The 16,738-nt window shown below is 44.4% G+C and overlaps 1 protein-coding gene across 2 annotated transcripts; it reads right to left on the reverse strand.

Annotated features, from left to right (window-relative positions):
* Positions 1-3,127: 3,127 nt before the first annotated feature.
* Positions 3,128-16,354, reverse strand: ZDHHC15 (zinc finger DHHC-type palmitoyltransferase 15). 2 transcript variants are annotated; one of them, XM_062502756.1, is made up of 11 exons: positions 16,213-16,354; positions 13,284-13,310; positions 11,063-11,157; positions 10,278-10,398; positions 9,176-9,245; positions 8,773-8,805; positions 7,569-7,689; positions 6,280-6,412; positions 5,001-5,127; positions 4,316-4,425; positions 3,128-3,171 (listed from the first exon to the last, which is right to left on the reverse strand). In XM_062502756.1, the coding sequence occupies exons 1-11, from the start codon at positions 16,352-16,354 to the stop codon at positions 3,128-3,130; spliced, it is 1,023 nt and encodes a 340-aa protein (XP_062358740.1). The 2 variants fall into 2 exon arrangements, with proteins under 2 accessions (XP_062358740.1, XP_062358739.1); XM_062502755.1 differs by lacking the exons at positions 3,128-3,171; positions 13,284-13,310 and having other exon boundaries at positions 3,818-4,425; positions 16,213-16,330.
* Positions 16,355-16,738: the final 384 nt, after the last annotated feature.

The following is a 16,738-nucleotide window of genomic DNA, read 5'->3' on the forward strand; positions in this document are numbered from 1 at the left end:
AACAACTCAAAAAATGGCAGGGTTGTAACCAGAACCAAACCCAGGAAGGGCACAGGAACCTGCTCAGAAAACTCTGGAAAATTACACTTCAGCTGACAGGATGAAACAAAGTCACCAAATCATCTTCCTGGTTTTATATACAAAGAATTCCAAGTTTTTAAAGGCACAGATAGCACCTCTGGAGGTGTTAAATTCTGGCTGTGTTTAGCTGCCATCATCTTCTCAAGCTCCCCCTCCAGAGCACCCTTTGCCAGGAATGAGGGGATTAATTCAGCTGCCACCTTGCATCACACACAGCACAAGGTCCAACACCAGATTTACATTAGAAATGCAGCTTTAGATTGACAGCAAAACCCTTCCAGCACTCAGCAGCCATTTGGTGAAAGAGCCACTCAACAGATGGGGCTCAGGTGGCTGAAGCAGGAATGTTTTCAGTGTTCAGGGCCACCCTGAGGAGAGGCACAAACCCACACGAGCCTGGGCCAGCCCAGCCTGGCCCCTCACAACCAAACTCAGCAGTGAGACATCACAGAGAAGTCAGCACTGCCTGCTCCACAAAAACTGCAGAGGCTGAGGGTCAAAATTCCTGCCCACAGGGCACGGGTCAGCCAGGAGTTAAACACCTTCTCTTAGGGAAGGAACCTCTACAAGGCTCTCCTGGCTCACAGACATTCATTCCCTGTGGCAGCAGCAGCACAGGAACAGAGGAAAAAAGGGCTTAGTCTGTAGGCAAAGCCTCCATCACCAAACTCGCTCATCAGCTCCTTTCTCCTGACATGCACAGCTGCTCCTGCAGTCACTGCCAACACCAGTGGGCTGATAAACACAAAAATGGGATAGAAAATGGTATTAAATGATCTTAGAGGCAGTACACCAATACTTCTAGCATGCACCTAATTCAAACAAGAATGATGGACTGGGCTGAATCATGCAGATTTAAAAAATGGACTCGGGTCTAGAAAGTGTCCATAATCCAGCCATCCAAGTCTCAGTTCCATTCCCCAGAACAAAAACAGGGATACACACATCTTTGACTGTAAATGCAGCAAAATGGAGAAACAAATCTGATCACCTCTTAGTGCAGAAACCCCTGAAGCCAGTCAGTGCACTGAGCTGGGAAGAAGTCTGAAAAAATTCAATGTATCAATTGTATCTTCAGTATTTTGGGGTTTGAGCCACCCCCTGGAGAGTGAACTCCAAACACGTCTCTTGGAGCCACAATTCAGTGCACGTTTTGAATTCACATCTTCCTTTTTGACTCCATGAACACACAAATCTCCATCAAACACTGATCCAGGAATGAGATGATACTTTAGTCCTAGGAATTAATGCAAACTGGACTGTCTGAAGTTCCCTGTTGCATTTTAGGAGCCTGCAAGTAGGATGCAAAAGCACTGTAACCCTAACTCAAAGACAATAACACCCTCCTAAAAAAAAAGTTTTAAAAAATATATGGCCACAATATTCTTGAATCTTGATATTGGCAATATGAATATTTTATTTTCATTCACAGCTGCACATGTACATGTGCATGTTCAGCACTTTTGCTTTCAACACTCTTAAATTCAGCTACCAATTTAGTGCCAGATTTAACTGGGTCTGTCTTGCATTGAGCTGAACTGCCTCAGAATTTAAACACATTAGAAAATGCCACTTGTCAAGGAAGGTTGGAGAATCAGCTCAAAATAAATAACCATCCCCAAGAATATTATGGCTTGGAAGAATTTCAAGAACTCAAGTCCCTGATGTTTGCAAAATGGAAAGGCCTTTGGAAATGCACTCGCATCAACATTTTTACCTATTCTGAATAAAAAATATATAGTATTTATAAAATAAAGAGAGCAGGCCAAAGAAGATTGGCCAGAATCACTCTGTAAAATTGTTCTGTTAACTCTGTAACTTAAACTTATAAAGCCTTGGGACATCTGGACAGCAGGATTCCTGGAGAAGCACTCTAGAATGCAGATTCCCATCAGACAATACTTCAGGATGTTTTCTCAGCTTGAACATCCACCTGTTTTCTGCTCCTCAATACTGAAGTCCTTGTCAAAAGAAGGGATGTTGGCTCCTGAGAGGGAAGCTGAAATTTAAAGAAATACAAATATGCAACCATAGCACTGCTGGTTCTGAGGGATTGAGGGCTGATCTGGGCTTTGGGAGTCATTTTAAAGCCATGAAGAACAACAGGAAAATGCTGATTTTGCCTGCCCTGGGGGAACAGCAGGATGCAGCCCTCACTGCTAGCAGAAAAACACTCTGGGATTTTTCCTTAGTGGAACAAAGTGGACTCCTACAATGTGCCAGAAGCCCAGTGTTGGCAGAGTGGAGGGGCCCAGAGGAGCCAGGCAGGGATTGCAGTGCTCTGCCACACCAGTTATTGACTGCCTTGGAACTGAGAGGGGCAAACTCCACCTGGCAATTCCACCTCCTGCCAGCGGGACGGCAGAGGATGCTCCTGGAATCTCGGTCACTTACATTCCCCTGGGACAAGAGGACACCGTGTCCTCCTCACTGCCTGCAGCTCCTGGGGCAGGATGTGTGTGGGGCATCTCCCCTGTCCTCCAAGTCAGAACAGGAGGCAGAGCAGGGAATGTTCTGGAAGCAGCACCTGCCCCAGCTGGTGTCAGCTGTTGTGGGACCCACCTTTTCCAGGGGGAGAGAAAGCCTGGAGAAGAGTGACAGCTGACGTGGCATTACAAGGTACTTCCTTGTATTCCCAGCTGCAACTTGGCTGTGCTCAGAGCAGTTTAACACTGCACCTGCACCTTCCCACACCTCCCATGGATCCCAGAATTTCCATCTTGTCAAGGTCCAAGCAGTGCAAGGGTCATTCCTGCCATGTTTTCCAGAGGAGCTGCAGGCCTGCTGTCCTCCCCTTCACAGAGTTCTGGTGGCTCTGGTGTCACCTGTGCCAGCACCCAGCCCAGGGCCACTGAGAGCCTCTGCTTCCTTTCAGGGCCCCTTGAACGAGGGATTTCTGGGCAAGCTGGAGAAATATTTTCCTGCTAAAGCCCAAACCTGTTCAACATTACCTTCCCACTAACTGCAGAGCAGTGGTTTTGAGGGAAATAGAGAAGGGAACACTGACCTTTCAGATCCAGCTTCACACCACTGTGTTTTCACACTGCTATGTCTCCCTTTCTATGGCAAGGGATGAGGCTTCACCAGAACCTGGGAAAACCAAAGCAGTTAGAGGTAAGCAAATCTGGTTTTCTCACTGAGAATACATTTCTCACTAAGCATGGGATTGTGTTTTTAAGGATAATTACAAACAAAAATAGACAACCACTTGTCGGAGAGAACTGAACAGCTGTCTTTAACTGACATTACTCTATTATTGGCATTATTTATTTCATAACCAAGTCACAAGCTTTAAAGCCACAAAGACAAATAAAGGTCTTGCAGTTTTAATGGAACATTTCAGGTCTTTCTGGTTAGACATTTTTACTGGTTTACCTGTGCTGTGTAAGAAAGAATCCGAATACTTCATTTGAAAGGACCCACAGTGATCATCCAGTTCAACTGCCTGGAAATGTCAGTTATTTTATAAGCACTATAAATTGGGAGACTTCATGTAAGTTCCAGACTATAATCTGGGGTCTGTTCTAGCCAAAAATCACCTCACTGTCACCGTTTTCATATGGAAGAATTAATTATTTATTCAGAGAATTTAAAGTTTGTAAAAGCTGGAAGAAGCTCTGACTCATTCCTAAAGGAGTTATTTTAAGCATCATTAAAAATTCACAGGAATGTCATAGTTTGCTATTTTTACAGGCAATCTTGTTGGTTTTAAAACTCATTTGTATTACCTTGTGTAAGTACCAAAATGTATAGAACCAACCAGGGAGAGCAGGTAAATTTATTCTGGCAATAAAGCTGGACAAAGTATAAAGCAAGTTCCTAAATGTATCCCTGCAGTCAGGTGTTTGCATGCCTGTTTTTACATACTCTCAGAGGATAAATACACTTAAAAAAAAAAAATCTAAATATTCTCCTTCTTGCAGGTAATCACTTTATGTCCCAAATTACTGTGCTGCATGCAGCAACATTTACATGTAAATACTCTCAATTTGTGGCAACTCCAGTTTCTTGAACTCTTGAAACACCCTCTAAGTTCATTCACTTGCGAGTAGAAAGTTGCTAAAAAAAGAGAAATAATTGTTTCCAAAGCAGACTTATTTTTAGTCTGTGCTCCTTAATCAACTCAGAGCTGCTCAGGGACTTAACCAACACGTTTTTTAAAATTTGATTAGCTCTTATAATTCAGCTATTGGCCACTGTAGGTCAAGACAACTAATTTCACTGATTTCCTTACCCTGAGGCTCTTCATCTACTCCATCTTCTTCCCACTGCTCCTCATTTGTCAGGAGAGGGTTCCGAGCTTCACTCAAGGCTCTCATTGGGAAAAAATGTCCATCCCCCTGGCTGCATGGAAGAAGGCAGAGAGGGACACTGCAAAAGCAGCAAGTGACTCTAAAAGATGATAATTTCTCTACATTTTTTTCTGCAAAGTTTTCTGTTGCCAGTATTTCCCAGGTTTACTTAAAATTATCTTTAAGATTGGAAAAGTACCATGTTTGTCTTTTATTTTGGTTCTCAATTTTTTCAAGGTCTCTGGAGTACAAAAATTGAAAGTTATGGCCTGGAATCAAGTTATTTTTAGCAGAAGGTAAATGTGCTAATTTGATCAAGTAATTTGAATGCAGAAAAAAAAAACCTGGAAAAATTAGCTTGTGGACAGTTAGAATTGACAGGGTAACTAAGGAAAACATTTATGAAAAAGAAGCAATTAATAGGTGTAAATTTTATCAATTTATTCCACAGATACTTCAGATCAGAGATCTCACCTGTATTTGACTGACACCCAATAGAAAATGGCCCCACTCTTACTGAAAGACATACAAAACCCCCACTTCCTGTGACCTACACCTGTACACAAAGTGTGAAAAACTGTAATTATATCAGCTTTTAGCACTTCAGCTCTTAGTAGGGTTACTTACCTAGAGGCAATAGGCAGCAACCAGAGCTTTTTTTCTTCCCCAAACACTTGCTGGAGATTCTTCACAAAGCCAAGATTGAATCCATTTTTATCAGGGCCATTTTGAAACACTGGAGCTGAGAAAGCCTCTGTAAACAGAGGCAATTTCAGTGGAAAAAAATGAAAATCAATGCCAAACACTCTGCAACAGGGTTGTACACCTTGTAGCCATCTAAAGACAACATGATTTAATGGATTATAGAGATACAGCACTACCAAGTTTCAAAATAATGTTTTTCCATTTTGCAAACCCTGTAAAGACTTCCCAGCTGAAGGAAGGAATTTGTTCATGTAACTGAACCTAGAGAACAGTCAAACCAACCCACAAAGGGTTGTTTCATCCAGAGAATGGAGTTAAAAGATCTTTCTGTGGGACTTGATGAAATTCAGAGGGTGAAAGTTTCTTAGAAAAACTCTGCAGAATGAAGCAGGTTGGTCTTCATTGCATATTCCAGAAGTGGCACTGCAGGTTTAAATCATCTCGTTCATGAATGTTATAATGAACAAGCACTGGGGACAAACAAATGCAAATAAACTCTGGGTTCTGGTGAAGCATAAAATTAAGAAAAGAGAGGAGAGAAGAACATTGAGTGCCTTAGGAACAGTTTGATCTCCCTTCTCAGCTGCTGCACAGGTCTGATGTTTTGGGATAGATTAGCTTCAGTGCCCCATGAAATGACTTTAGAAGTAAATAACTTGATAAAATCAGAGTATGTGCTCACTCTTGATAGTGTCTGTTTTGTTACATAACTTTATCCCAAAAGCTTTCAAAGTTGAACATTTATCTGAGGAAAGGCAAAGAAATTTTGGCCAAATTACACTATTTTAGATGATAATTTCTTTGGTTTTACAGTTTTTAACAATTTCTTTGCCTTTCTCAGTAAAGATGGACACTGTGTTTCCCAAGATCACCAAGCTGGTTGGAAGGCACACTATTATTCCTGAAAAGCTGCCCTCATTTCACAGCAAATGTAGTTTTACATATGCATAACACTTATAATTGGGCTGCTACACTTTAAGGCTCTGGTTTCCCTAACAAAGCTTTTGTCACACCAGCTAATAAATGCAGCTCATTTGCAGTGACAAATTTCAGCAGCTTGTACCAAGATCTTACATCTTCCTCCCCTCATAAACCAGCAGGAACATACAGAAATAGAACAAATGCCTTTTTTCTTCTCTTTTTCTTCTTACAGCACCTTTGGTGTATCTTTCTAGAAGGAACAGAGACAGAAGAGCCTTACCTAGAGTGGATCTGTTCCTGCTGACGAGCCAGCAGTGGTAGCCAAACAGAAACATGAGGCTTACAAAGAACATGATTGCCACAAAGAGAAGGAAAAGGATGTGAAATTTGGAACGTCCATTGGTCAGCTCACCCTGGAAAGGAAAGCAACACAGAACAAGTGATAGGAACAAATTAAAGATGGAAATTATTTGTACTTGGAAATATAATTCTAGAACTTCTATTGGGAGTTTTCAAACTTTTACAGAAAAAAAATCAATCTTACTATAAAAAGCAAAAAGAGACAAAGAAATGAATGTGGTTCATTTCCCCTCCTGTACCTCAGCACAAAGAGTGGGGGGTGTTATTAACTCTTGGTATGGCTCAGAGCCAGCCCAGCTGCCCAGGTGGGCATGAGGAACACCCTGTGCCCATGGGAAATGAGCAGGCAGGAGCTCTGGAAACCCTGTTTAAGTTCTGCTGAGTTTCCTGTGCATACATTAAAATTCTGCACCTTGGCTCAAGGGAAGCCTAGAGAAACCTGCCCTCCACATCTATATCTATCAGGGAGTGTTAGAACTGAGAACAGATGGATGGGGAAAGTTAAAAAGCCAAGTGGGATCTTCCAAGCAGAAGAAAGGCTCCTTTCCCTCTACAGCAGAAGAGCCAGGTGCCAGAGGTGCCCAGCAGTGACATAGGCAGGCTCTGGGGACCTCCAGGGCTCAGGGCTGTGCCTTGCTGAGTGTGGGGAACAATTAGTGCACAGCAAAGGTACTTAAACACATACAGAGTTACTGAGCAGAGGGGACAGAAATAGAGCCCAAGAGCCAGTGTCTTACTGGAGCTGTCAGCTGGCCTCGCTTGCATAGAAACAATCACCAGTAACTACATAAAAGCCTCCTTTGGTTCGCTCAGTTTGTAAATGGAAAAAAGAGGCCTATGGGGGTTAGAACATGAACAAGGCTTTTAGACTTGTTTTTTGTTTTTTTTTTCCAGTAAATATGTAGAAATCATTGCCAGCATCTTAACATCAATGCCAAACTTTCCAAGGGACACCCACGCGAACACGAGAGCAGGGAAGGGATAGAACCTCTCTGCCAGAAAAGAACCTAGTCTGAAATTCCTGAAGGCTATTTGCTTCTTGCTTTGTGCATTTTGGACATCTAACAGGAGGTGGACTCCCAAAGGGCCCAGGAAACACCTCCCAGGAAAATGCAGCCCCTCCGCTGCCTGAGGCCACAAAGCACCGAGAGTCACTAAAGCCCACGAGACTGACAGGAGATGAAAAAGTAACTGGATTTCATGACTTACTGTCCAATACTTAATGAAATACTTGAAGACTGTTGCAGCAATATACAAGCAATACAACAAAGAATAGGCTAAGAACAGTAGAAAGAATTTGTAGTTAGAAAATCCAATGCAGTTATTCACCCTGGAGGACAAAAGCAAAGTTGAAATCAGGATTTGTGCAGCACACAGCGGTTGTAACACAACGAGCACGACCAGTTCTGGGGGGTTGAAAGCCCTGGGTCACACAGCCGGGTTTGCCAAGAAGCAGCTCCCCTTAGTGGCCGAAAGGGAACAGAACTGATGGCTCTGCTTCCCACTCCAAGCCTTCCTGCGGGCCAAGGAGAAGCACAGCTCAGATTTTTGGGATTGTTTCAAGGTCGGTACCGCAGGTAAATGGGTCACAGAGGCAGCAGCTCGTTCCTCCTGTCTGGGTCTTGTCTGCCAAGGCAATCGGAGCTGGCACTTCCCTGCCGGTTGATTCCTTTGCAAACCTCAGGAGCCACCTCACCCCTGCCTGTTTCTTTACGCACAGCCCAATTAACCCCGCACTTGGTTACAATTCTCTGTGCACGGGACAACTCTAGAAAGGAACAAGAGGATGTACAAAAAACCCTGGTGGATGTTTGTGTTAGAACTCAGGTTTGGGAAATCCTCTATAATTTTGATCACCAGGAAGGTTCAGGTAGGGAAATGTTTGTGTTGTTTCTGAATTCTTAAATCTTCCTCCTCTTTTTTTTTTTTTTTAAAAAAAGGGAGGAATTTAAGAAGTTTAGTGGCAGCAATTCTGAAAAGTGCTAAGCTCAATTATTCCATGCAGCTTTCTGCACAGACTGTCTCTGACCAGCATCAGTTCAGAAACAATCCATGTACAGATGTTGTTATTGGAAGCACCCCAAGTGCAGCTGAAACTCTGAGAGAGCCCAAAGGAAAGGCTAAGCTGGAGTCCCTTTCAAATTTGAACAAAAGTTAATGACTGAATTAGCAGATGGGGTTTTAAATTTTATCAATATAATAGCATTTTTATACATGAGTTATGGAGCAAACATGAATGATTTGTTAAAATTTCATTTCAGGCAATTTCAAAATACAATTTTTTTATAAGTTTCCCAAACTAAAGAGATGGATGGCCTAAAATGTGAGAGGCATACAGACATGAGAGGCATACAGAAATATATCTAAGTAGCCTTTTCTTTTAGAAAATCACAAACCAGTATCTAGGACATACCATGGACAGTGATGATCCATTTTCAGCACACACCTGCAAAAGAACAAAAATGAAAATTGGAAGATTTTAAATTGGTACTTCATTACCAACTGCAGACCAACTGCAAAACTTTGATTTTTGTGAGGTTTTACAAAATAGACACTTAAAATTATGCTGTCTACATTTTATAAAGAAGATATAATTTTAAGATGGAACATTTCCTAGTGTTTGAAGACCAATTAATTTCCTTGGTCCTTGTGTACATAAAGAGACATCAGAATGATTTGTGCCCTAGAGCACTGCTGGCTGCAGCTGGAACAGAGACCCTGGGGAACCTTTTTGTGTAAAAAGCCATGTGAAGGAGCAACCCACTCACAGAAGCTTGTGGTGACTGCACTTGGGTGAAGGACAGTCCATGACTTACATGGCACAAACAGAGCAATGGTGACAACGATCAGGTTTGATCAGCTGGCATCTGTCACAGAACCGGATCCCTGCAATTAGAGACAAATTAACACAAAACAATGGAAAAGTGTTCTTCTTCTTCATGTGTTAGTTGATACTGTGATCATTTCCTTACTATTCTTTTTCTTTCCTCTATTACTTCAGCAGGTGACCTGGTGTTTGCTGCCAGGTCACAGTCAGGTAAGCGACACTCATAATTCTGATGGAGACTTGCAGATGGGGCAACAATCAGTGAAAGCATAATATCATAGAACCATGGAATGCTTTGGGTTGGCAGGGACTCTAAAGTTCATCTTCTTCCATCCCCTGCCATGGGCAGGGACACCCTTCCCACTATCTCTGGCTGCTCCAAGCCCTGTCCAGTCTGGTCTTGGACACTTCCAGGGATCCAGAGGCAGCCACAGCTTCTCTGGGAACCTGTGCCAGGGCCTCACTACTCTCACAGGAAGAAATTCCTTCCTGACATCTATCCCAAGCCTATTCTAACCCATACAGCCAAGCTCAAAAGTGACAAACCAAAGCTGCACGCTTGCATCCACATTTACTCAGACTACCCACACTTCTTTTGATAATTCTCTATTTATTTCAGTTTTCTACTTCAAAATTCTTTGCTTGCCTGACAGAAATGAGCAGGTCAGAGCCTCCAATATGAACGCAGATTTCTTCAAGTTGCGAAGGGAGTGCAGCAGGCATTTAGTCACTGAACACAGCCCAGAAAACTGGTCACAGAAGTATGTCCTGCATCTCTAAGCCAGACTCCATTTTAAGTAAAAATGATGACAGATTTGGTAATTCTATTGCTATTTCTCAATACATACAGCACACGTGGGCTTTTGGACTGTAAGTCCAAGGGGTAACATCTTACTTCTCAAAGGCAACATGTGGCACTGCACTGAATTGGAGGGTTCAAGGCTTTTTTTGTTTGCCCTGAGAGCAAGGGAGAGCAGGAGTCAGTGGGTGCCTGGGAACGCTGCTGGTCAGCAGGCTCCTCTGAGTGCCAGCCTGTGCTGCTGTGCTGCGTGTGGGTGGATTTGGGGCCACGGGCTCCGTGCTGAGCTGACCTCCATTCCCTGTCCTGGTGTACACCGGCAGCTTCCTGGCGATCTCGGCGAGGATCTGCCGCTGCACCTCCGGCCTCTCCTCGTTCTCATAGCGCTCCTGGTCAGCGTAGGACATGTGGAACTGCAAACAGAAACCACCGGGGCAGCGGTCACCCGCGGGCAGCAGAGAGCATTTCACATCCAGCCCAGTTTGGAAACGGTTCTACCTCCCGCTCCTGAGATTAATGCAGTGGGAAATGTGGTTGTTAGGAAGACAAAGGGAGGGAGTGAGTGCTGGAGAGCCAGATCACTGAGAGACACATCAGTAAGAAATGAAAAACTGAAATTAAGTCTCATAAAACAACTTACTAGAATTGCTCCTGTTGCTGCCTTAGATGAATACCATTACTCACCTTTAAAACACATTCAGCACCTCTCTAGTGAGCAAGAACCTTTACATTTTTCAATTTTTAAAACTGGGATTAGTTGTTATTTATAAATTTACATTCTTGTAATCAGGATCAGAGCAAGCCTGTGTATATTTGGAGTGCCACAGAAATATTGACCTCATTATATTGCCTCAAACTGTTTTACTATATTATTTCATAGAGAGGTAAAACAAAATGTGAAAAAAATTTAAATCTGCTAAATCTGAGCAACACGACAAAGTAAATATTTGATTGAAAAGAACTGAAATGCATTTGCCTCTGACTCTCTTCTCCAGGTCATCTAGACTGAAGAATTATTGAGTTCTTTAACATCTCTGCTTTTGTTTTGCAAGGAATGAAAGGTGTTGGCTCTCTTACCTTTTTGCCTGGTTGTATCGGGAGAGTGAAAACAGACTTCCAATATGTCCACACAAAGAGCACAAAGAGAATATGGAATACTACAAGATAGGCCACTAAAAACAAAATGAGAAAAGAAAAAAAACAGAAACAGAGCAATGACTTCTTAAGCAAAGGTTTAATCCATGATGGGCATAATTCAAATTTTTTACTCAATGTCAAAAAAGTAAAAAGAAAAGACAGATGTCCATCCAATGCCACCCTTATGGCTCAGGGTGGCTCTGCACCCCAGGGCTCAGGGGTGACCAATCTCAGAGCCTCCCCTGCTCCACCTGATCCCATTCTGTGGGTGAGGAAGACGCAGCTGCCAGAGAATTGTCCCACAGGGCAGGTGATAACCCCCTATCCCTGGGAATAACAGGATTCCTGTCTCTTCCCCACATCCCAGGCACAAGCCCAGCAGAAATGGCTGGTGCTGAGCAGTGTAAAAGTGAATTTTGCAATGCTCCAGCACCTCCCAGTATTGGGGTTCAGTTGCCACTAAAAGCATTGAGAATCAGAGTGTGCAGTGCCCACTCCTGCACCACGTCCTTCTTGTGAGACCAGAGAGAAATCATATGAGCTTTCCATCAGCAGAAAAATACAGATTTCTTATTAAACATCTTTTACATTTGCCACAGTTGACACAATAAATCAGGAAAACTTCCCTCAAATTGAGCAAAATAGGGCTTGTGATTACTGAGGAAAAATTGCAAACCAGCAGACACAACCTTTTCACATGAAACCAGCCCGTGTCAGAGCAGACTTAGCTCAACTTGCAAACCTGATTCCAGGGCCTTTGGCATTAGCAGGCATTCCATGGACAGGGAGCCAGAGGAGCTGTCCTTCAGCTGCACAGACTATTTGCCATTTATTTAAAACTCAACTCATTAAGACGTGATCAAAGTTACAAGATTGTTATTGCAATGAAATGATGTGTTTAAGTAAAACTATCTTGTTTCCCCAATTTCACTTAAGCTTCAAATTCTAGAAAATAAGATGAAAATAACTACTTGGAAAGAGAAATCTAAAATTCAAACACTTCTTAATTATGTCAAAATACTTATTTTCCTGTGTGAAAATTGGTAAAAAAGGCCAAATGCATCCGTGAGACTTTCTAATGAGATGGCAACTGATGGGACACATTTCACAAGGATGTGATGGACTGTGGGAAGGAGCTGTGAATCACAACTAAGTCATTCTCATGCTCCAAGCTGGTTTGAGATGTTATCCTTACACTACAGGTGGAGCTGAGCCATTTTTAATTAATCTGGAAGGAGATCAATCTTGCAACAGATTTAATTTTGTTGATCAGCCCAGCAGCACATTAAAGGAAGGTGACCTGGAGATGCACTAACAGATTAGGCAACTATTAACTTTCTTCTGCTGAGTAGTCAGTGACATCCTGCTTCCTGCAGTTTCTCTGTAGCAATTTCAAACATTAGAACTGCTCTATAAGGGAAAGATAATTTACTGGATACAGCAATCTGGAGGATCTTTAAATGTCAGCTGGCACTGCTTTTCATGGAACAGCTTACACTACACCTACTTCAGTCCTTCATGACCCCTGAAGAACAGTCACCAAGAGAACACCTGGATTAGCCAAAAGCATCCAAAGCACCTCCAGGAAAGATCAGAGAGAATATTAAAATAGCCACTGACTCCTTATTCTTAGAACATGGCCATTCCCTCCACCAACACACAGGTCTGAAGAGTGTCATTGAGCAATCCTACTGTGCTGTGACTCAGGATCTGTTAGTGGGCACCAGCACTGAGAGAAAAAGCTTGTCAAAAATAGCTTTCACTGAAAGATCAAACAGAACAGCGAAAAAAGCCAGGTGGGCTGCAGATGGGAACTAGTATTTTCTGTTTGGCTTGTAAAATCAGCTCTGGAAATGTGAAAGGGAAAGGGAGAAGAGGCGTGTGGGTGTGCACAGACACACACAGCTTTTCCTGAAAGAGTCAGAAGGATCAAAGCCTTTCCATGTTCTGCCCAGACTGTGGCTAAACAGAGCATTTCCCAATGCACCCAGAAGCTGCAGCACGCTGAACACCTCAGGAGGGTGCAATTACAGGAAGGAAGCACTGAAGGAGGATGTACCTTTAAAAAAACGACAGCAAATATTTCTGCTATTTCAGCCAGAACATTTCTGAGTCCTTTTACACAAGGATTGAACGGCAAATAATAAATTATCACACATACCTCTCTCCACAGGGTTGCTCACAGTCACTGGAAAAGAAAAAAAACAAACATGTGTCCAGAGAGGAAATATGAATCCCAGAGAAGTTTGTGACAATTAACATTTGTAGGTGAAATACAGCCATTTCAGGAAAAATGTTCAAATTCAAGAGGCAAAGAGAGAACCCACAGTTCAGCATCAAATCAAAAGCATCCGTAGCAATTCTTCACTCACACACACACCCACAGCAAGATGTTCAGTCACTTTACTTGTGCTCTGTTTTCCCTGCTTATAAAATATATTCTGTATATTTTGCATTAGAAATGTGACAAAAACAGTCCTCTGGTGACAGTGAGAAGATCACCAGGGCTCCTCTAGCACGTGTCCAAGCTGCACCTCTATGCATTCACCACATACCTGCAGCTGCTTTCTACTGGTCTCCAGGTGTTCCTGACCCTCCACTGTAAGCACTGGCCCAAAGCATTTTTGCATCAGCAGGATTAAAAAGTTATAAATTTCTCAGCTTTGGTCAAGTCAGCAACTGCAATGACTTCACTGTTTTTACACTTCCTACCAGCAGAAATTTTACAACCCCTTCTTACTTCACCATAATGAGAGAAAAGCCCCTACTAACAGAAGCCCTTTGAGCAACCAGCAAAAAGTGCATTGTTCAATGCCTTCTTGTAGTGACTATTTGAAAATCCAGCCATTTTAAAAGCAAGCATCCCAAGTTTAACAAAAGAGACAAAGGCAGCTTTCTTGAACTGAAAACAGAGAGTTCTGTGATATTTTGATAGAGCTTGGCTTGGAAGATAAAGCTCTGTGACACACAGCAATGTAGATGAAAAAAGAAACTGATTTTTGCTGTGTCTCTGCCTACTCAATTTCAGGTAAACAAGACTGTTAGGAAATCTTTAATTTTTCCTTTGGTTTGCTGCCAATCAAGCTATGATGAGCTTTTCACAGACACTGCCTGGCTCCCTCCTAACCCACACCTGCAGCAGGGCCTTGCTATGGATTGTACCTGAGAAAAGAGCACAAGCACAGATGGTATAAAAGGTTCTGTGACAGGATCATTGTCACTGTGGCAGCAACCACCAGCCAAACAAGATCTGAGGCCTCCTCCTGTGACTCACTGGCCACCCCAGGCACTGAGAGCTCAAACCCAGCATCAGGAGATGCCTCCCAGACATCACCCCCACAGCACTTCCAGTGCTCGGCACAGCTGAAAATGCAAACCAAGATTCCAGACAAAGCATTCACTATTTACAGACTCACAGCAGCTGAGAAGAGGCAGCCAGCTCAGCAAGCCTTGCTGTGGTAGAAATGTGAAGAGAGACAATACAACAATGTGCAACTAACAGCACAGGCCAACAGTTCATGCTCAAATCCTGAAATAATTCAGTCATTTCAACTTCTGCAGAGATAAACTCCTCCACACATAAATAAAAAAGATGAGAGAGAAATGGGGCAAAAAAAGAAACAAAATGAAAAAAAAAACAAACCAGGTGGGTGTGGGGAAATGAATGATTTTAAACTGTGATTCTAGGCAGCGAGCTGAGCTCCTGCCAGCTGAACCAGCACTTGCAGAGCAACACAGCCCCATCTAAACCTCAAACCTCACACAAATCACCTGAGTCTCCTCCAGCAGCTGCACTGAGAGCTGGGATCAGCCCCTGTTCAGTATTACTGAAGTTGCACAGCACTTTTCAAGAGACTGACAGCATTTCAGGAAAATACTCCACATTTTTTGTCACATGTTCTAATGACAGTTGCATGCACCTCAGAGATACCATCCTATGTGAATTCTTGAGAGAAACAGCCTGCAGTCCCAGAGATGGGAGAAATGTGACAAAGTGTTTGGGGGCTTTGCCAAGCTTGTGACTAAAACAGACCAAAGAAGCTGCATTTCATCCTAGTTCCCATCGAGAAAAAGTAACAGATCTCACTGCCCTGCCAACCCTAACAAACACCTGATTTATATTGGCTGTGCAGCATCAGAAGGCAGCTCCTGCCCCAGGAACATCTCAGCCGATCCTTTCTGGGACCTCTGGTTTTGTTTATCTGCCTTACTCTGTCCTGAGGAGCCACATATCCTCCTCACAACTTCACAAATCCAAGCTTCCAGCTCTTCTCTCCTCCAGACCTGGCAACTCTGATTTTTCCCTAGCAGCACACTAAACCAGAAATAACAAGCGTAAGAAAGTTTGCAACTTAATATACAGTTGAATTGCTACATTAAACGTACAATTACTAGCCAGCATAAAACTTCCTCTTCTAAAATGTAGTGTTTTGGTGCTGCTGTAACAACTCCACACCAGAGCGCAATTTCGCATAACCTACTTATTTTATTTTCAGAATATAAACATAAAACGATTGTAAGGCAGGGTACAGAGTGACGTTTGTGCCTGTTTAGCTCATAAATCACATCTGGACGCTATCAAATCACAACACTGGCTTTCACAGAGGGATCACTCTCCCAGCCCTCTGGAACGTCACCTCCGTGCTAACAGGGACTCACAGAACAAGGGCTCATGGCTAACGAACAGCACCTACAGCCCGCATCCAGCCCGGCCGGGGCACAAGCCCTGTGAAAAACCGGGCAGCACGCCCTAAAACCCCTCATTAATCCCGAAAAGGACTCGACTCGTTCTCAAGTGCTTCTCCCTGCGCACGGATCACTGCCGGGCGTGGGGCCCCGGTCACACCGCGGAGACGGGAGGAGGATGAAGAGAGGATGAGGAGAACGAGGAGGAAGTGGAGAAGGCTAGGAAGAGGAGGGAAGGAGGAAGAGCAGCAGGAGCAGGAAGAGAAGGAGGAGGAGGAAGAGGAGAAGGAGAATAGTCCGAAGCCCCCGGCCCGCCGCGCCCCCCGCCCTCAGCTCCGCGGGGGCCCCGGCGGCGCGGCCCGGGGCGGGCGGGCAGGCATCGCCGGGCGCTGGCGGGCGCTCACCGAGGCAGAGTTCGCAGACGTATCCGTAGTAGGACCAGAGCAGGAGCAGCGCGATGAGCAGCACGGGCAGCCAGGCGAAGGCGCGGCGGCAGCAGCGCAGCCCCCGCCACAGCGCCATCCCGCCGCCCTCAGCGCCGCCCATCGGCGCGCGGCTGCGCGGGCCGGCCCGGCCGGGGCGCTCGGCGCTCGGCTGAGCGGCCTGCGCGCAGCGGCGCCCCCTGGCGGGGCGGGCGGGCGGTGCCGCTCGGGGCGGGTCCCACCTGAGGGATTTTACTCCGAGCTCGCTTTTCCCTCAGAGTCCGCCCGATTCCGGCCTCTGTGATGTAGGCGAGGGCGGGGAGGTGATGCTGCGCCTCTGCTCACGCCTATGGGGCACATCCTGGGGCGCTGTGTGCCGTTCCGGGCTCCGCAGCACAGCGCAGCCGGGGCTGCCGAGGCGATGGCGGGGCTGGGGCGTCTCTGAAGGGGAAGGCTGAGGGAGCCCCCCCTCGGGAGGGGACGGCTCATTCATAAATATCTAAAAGGA

This window comes from Cinclus cinclus, chromosome 15, assembly GCF_963662255.1.
Source record: "Cinclus cinclus chromosome 15, bCinCin1.1, whole genome shotgun sequence".
NCBI lineage: Eukaryota > Metazoa > Chordata > Aves > Passeriformes > Cinclidae > Cinclus > Cinclus cinclus.

Coding starts and splice junctions, on each gene's coding strand:
- ZDHHC15 (XM_062502756.1), bottom strand. CDS start 16,354: ATGGGCGGCGCTGAGGGCGGCGGGATGGCGCTGTGGCGGGGGCTGCGC. Junction 11,158..13,283: donor GAGCAACCCTGTGGAGAGAG/GTATGTGTGATA, acceptor TTTTGTTTTTAG/TGGCCTATCTTGTAGTATTC. Junction 10,399..11,062: donor CGATACAACCAGGCAAAAAG/GTAAGAGAGCCA, acceptor TTCTGTTTGCAG/TTCCACATGTCCTACGCTGA.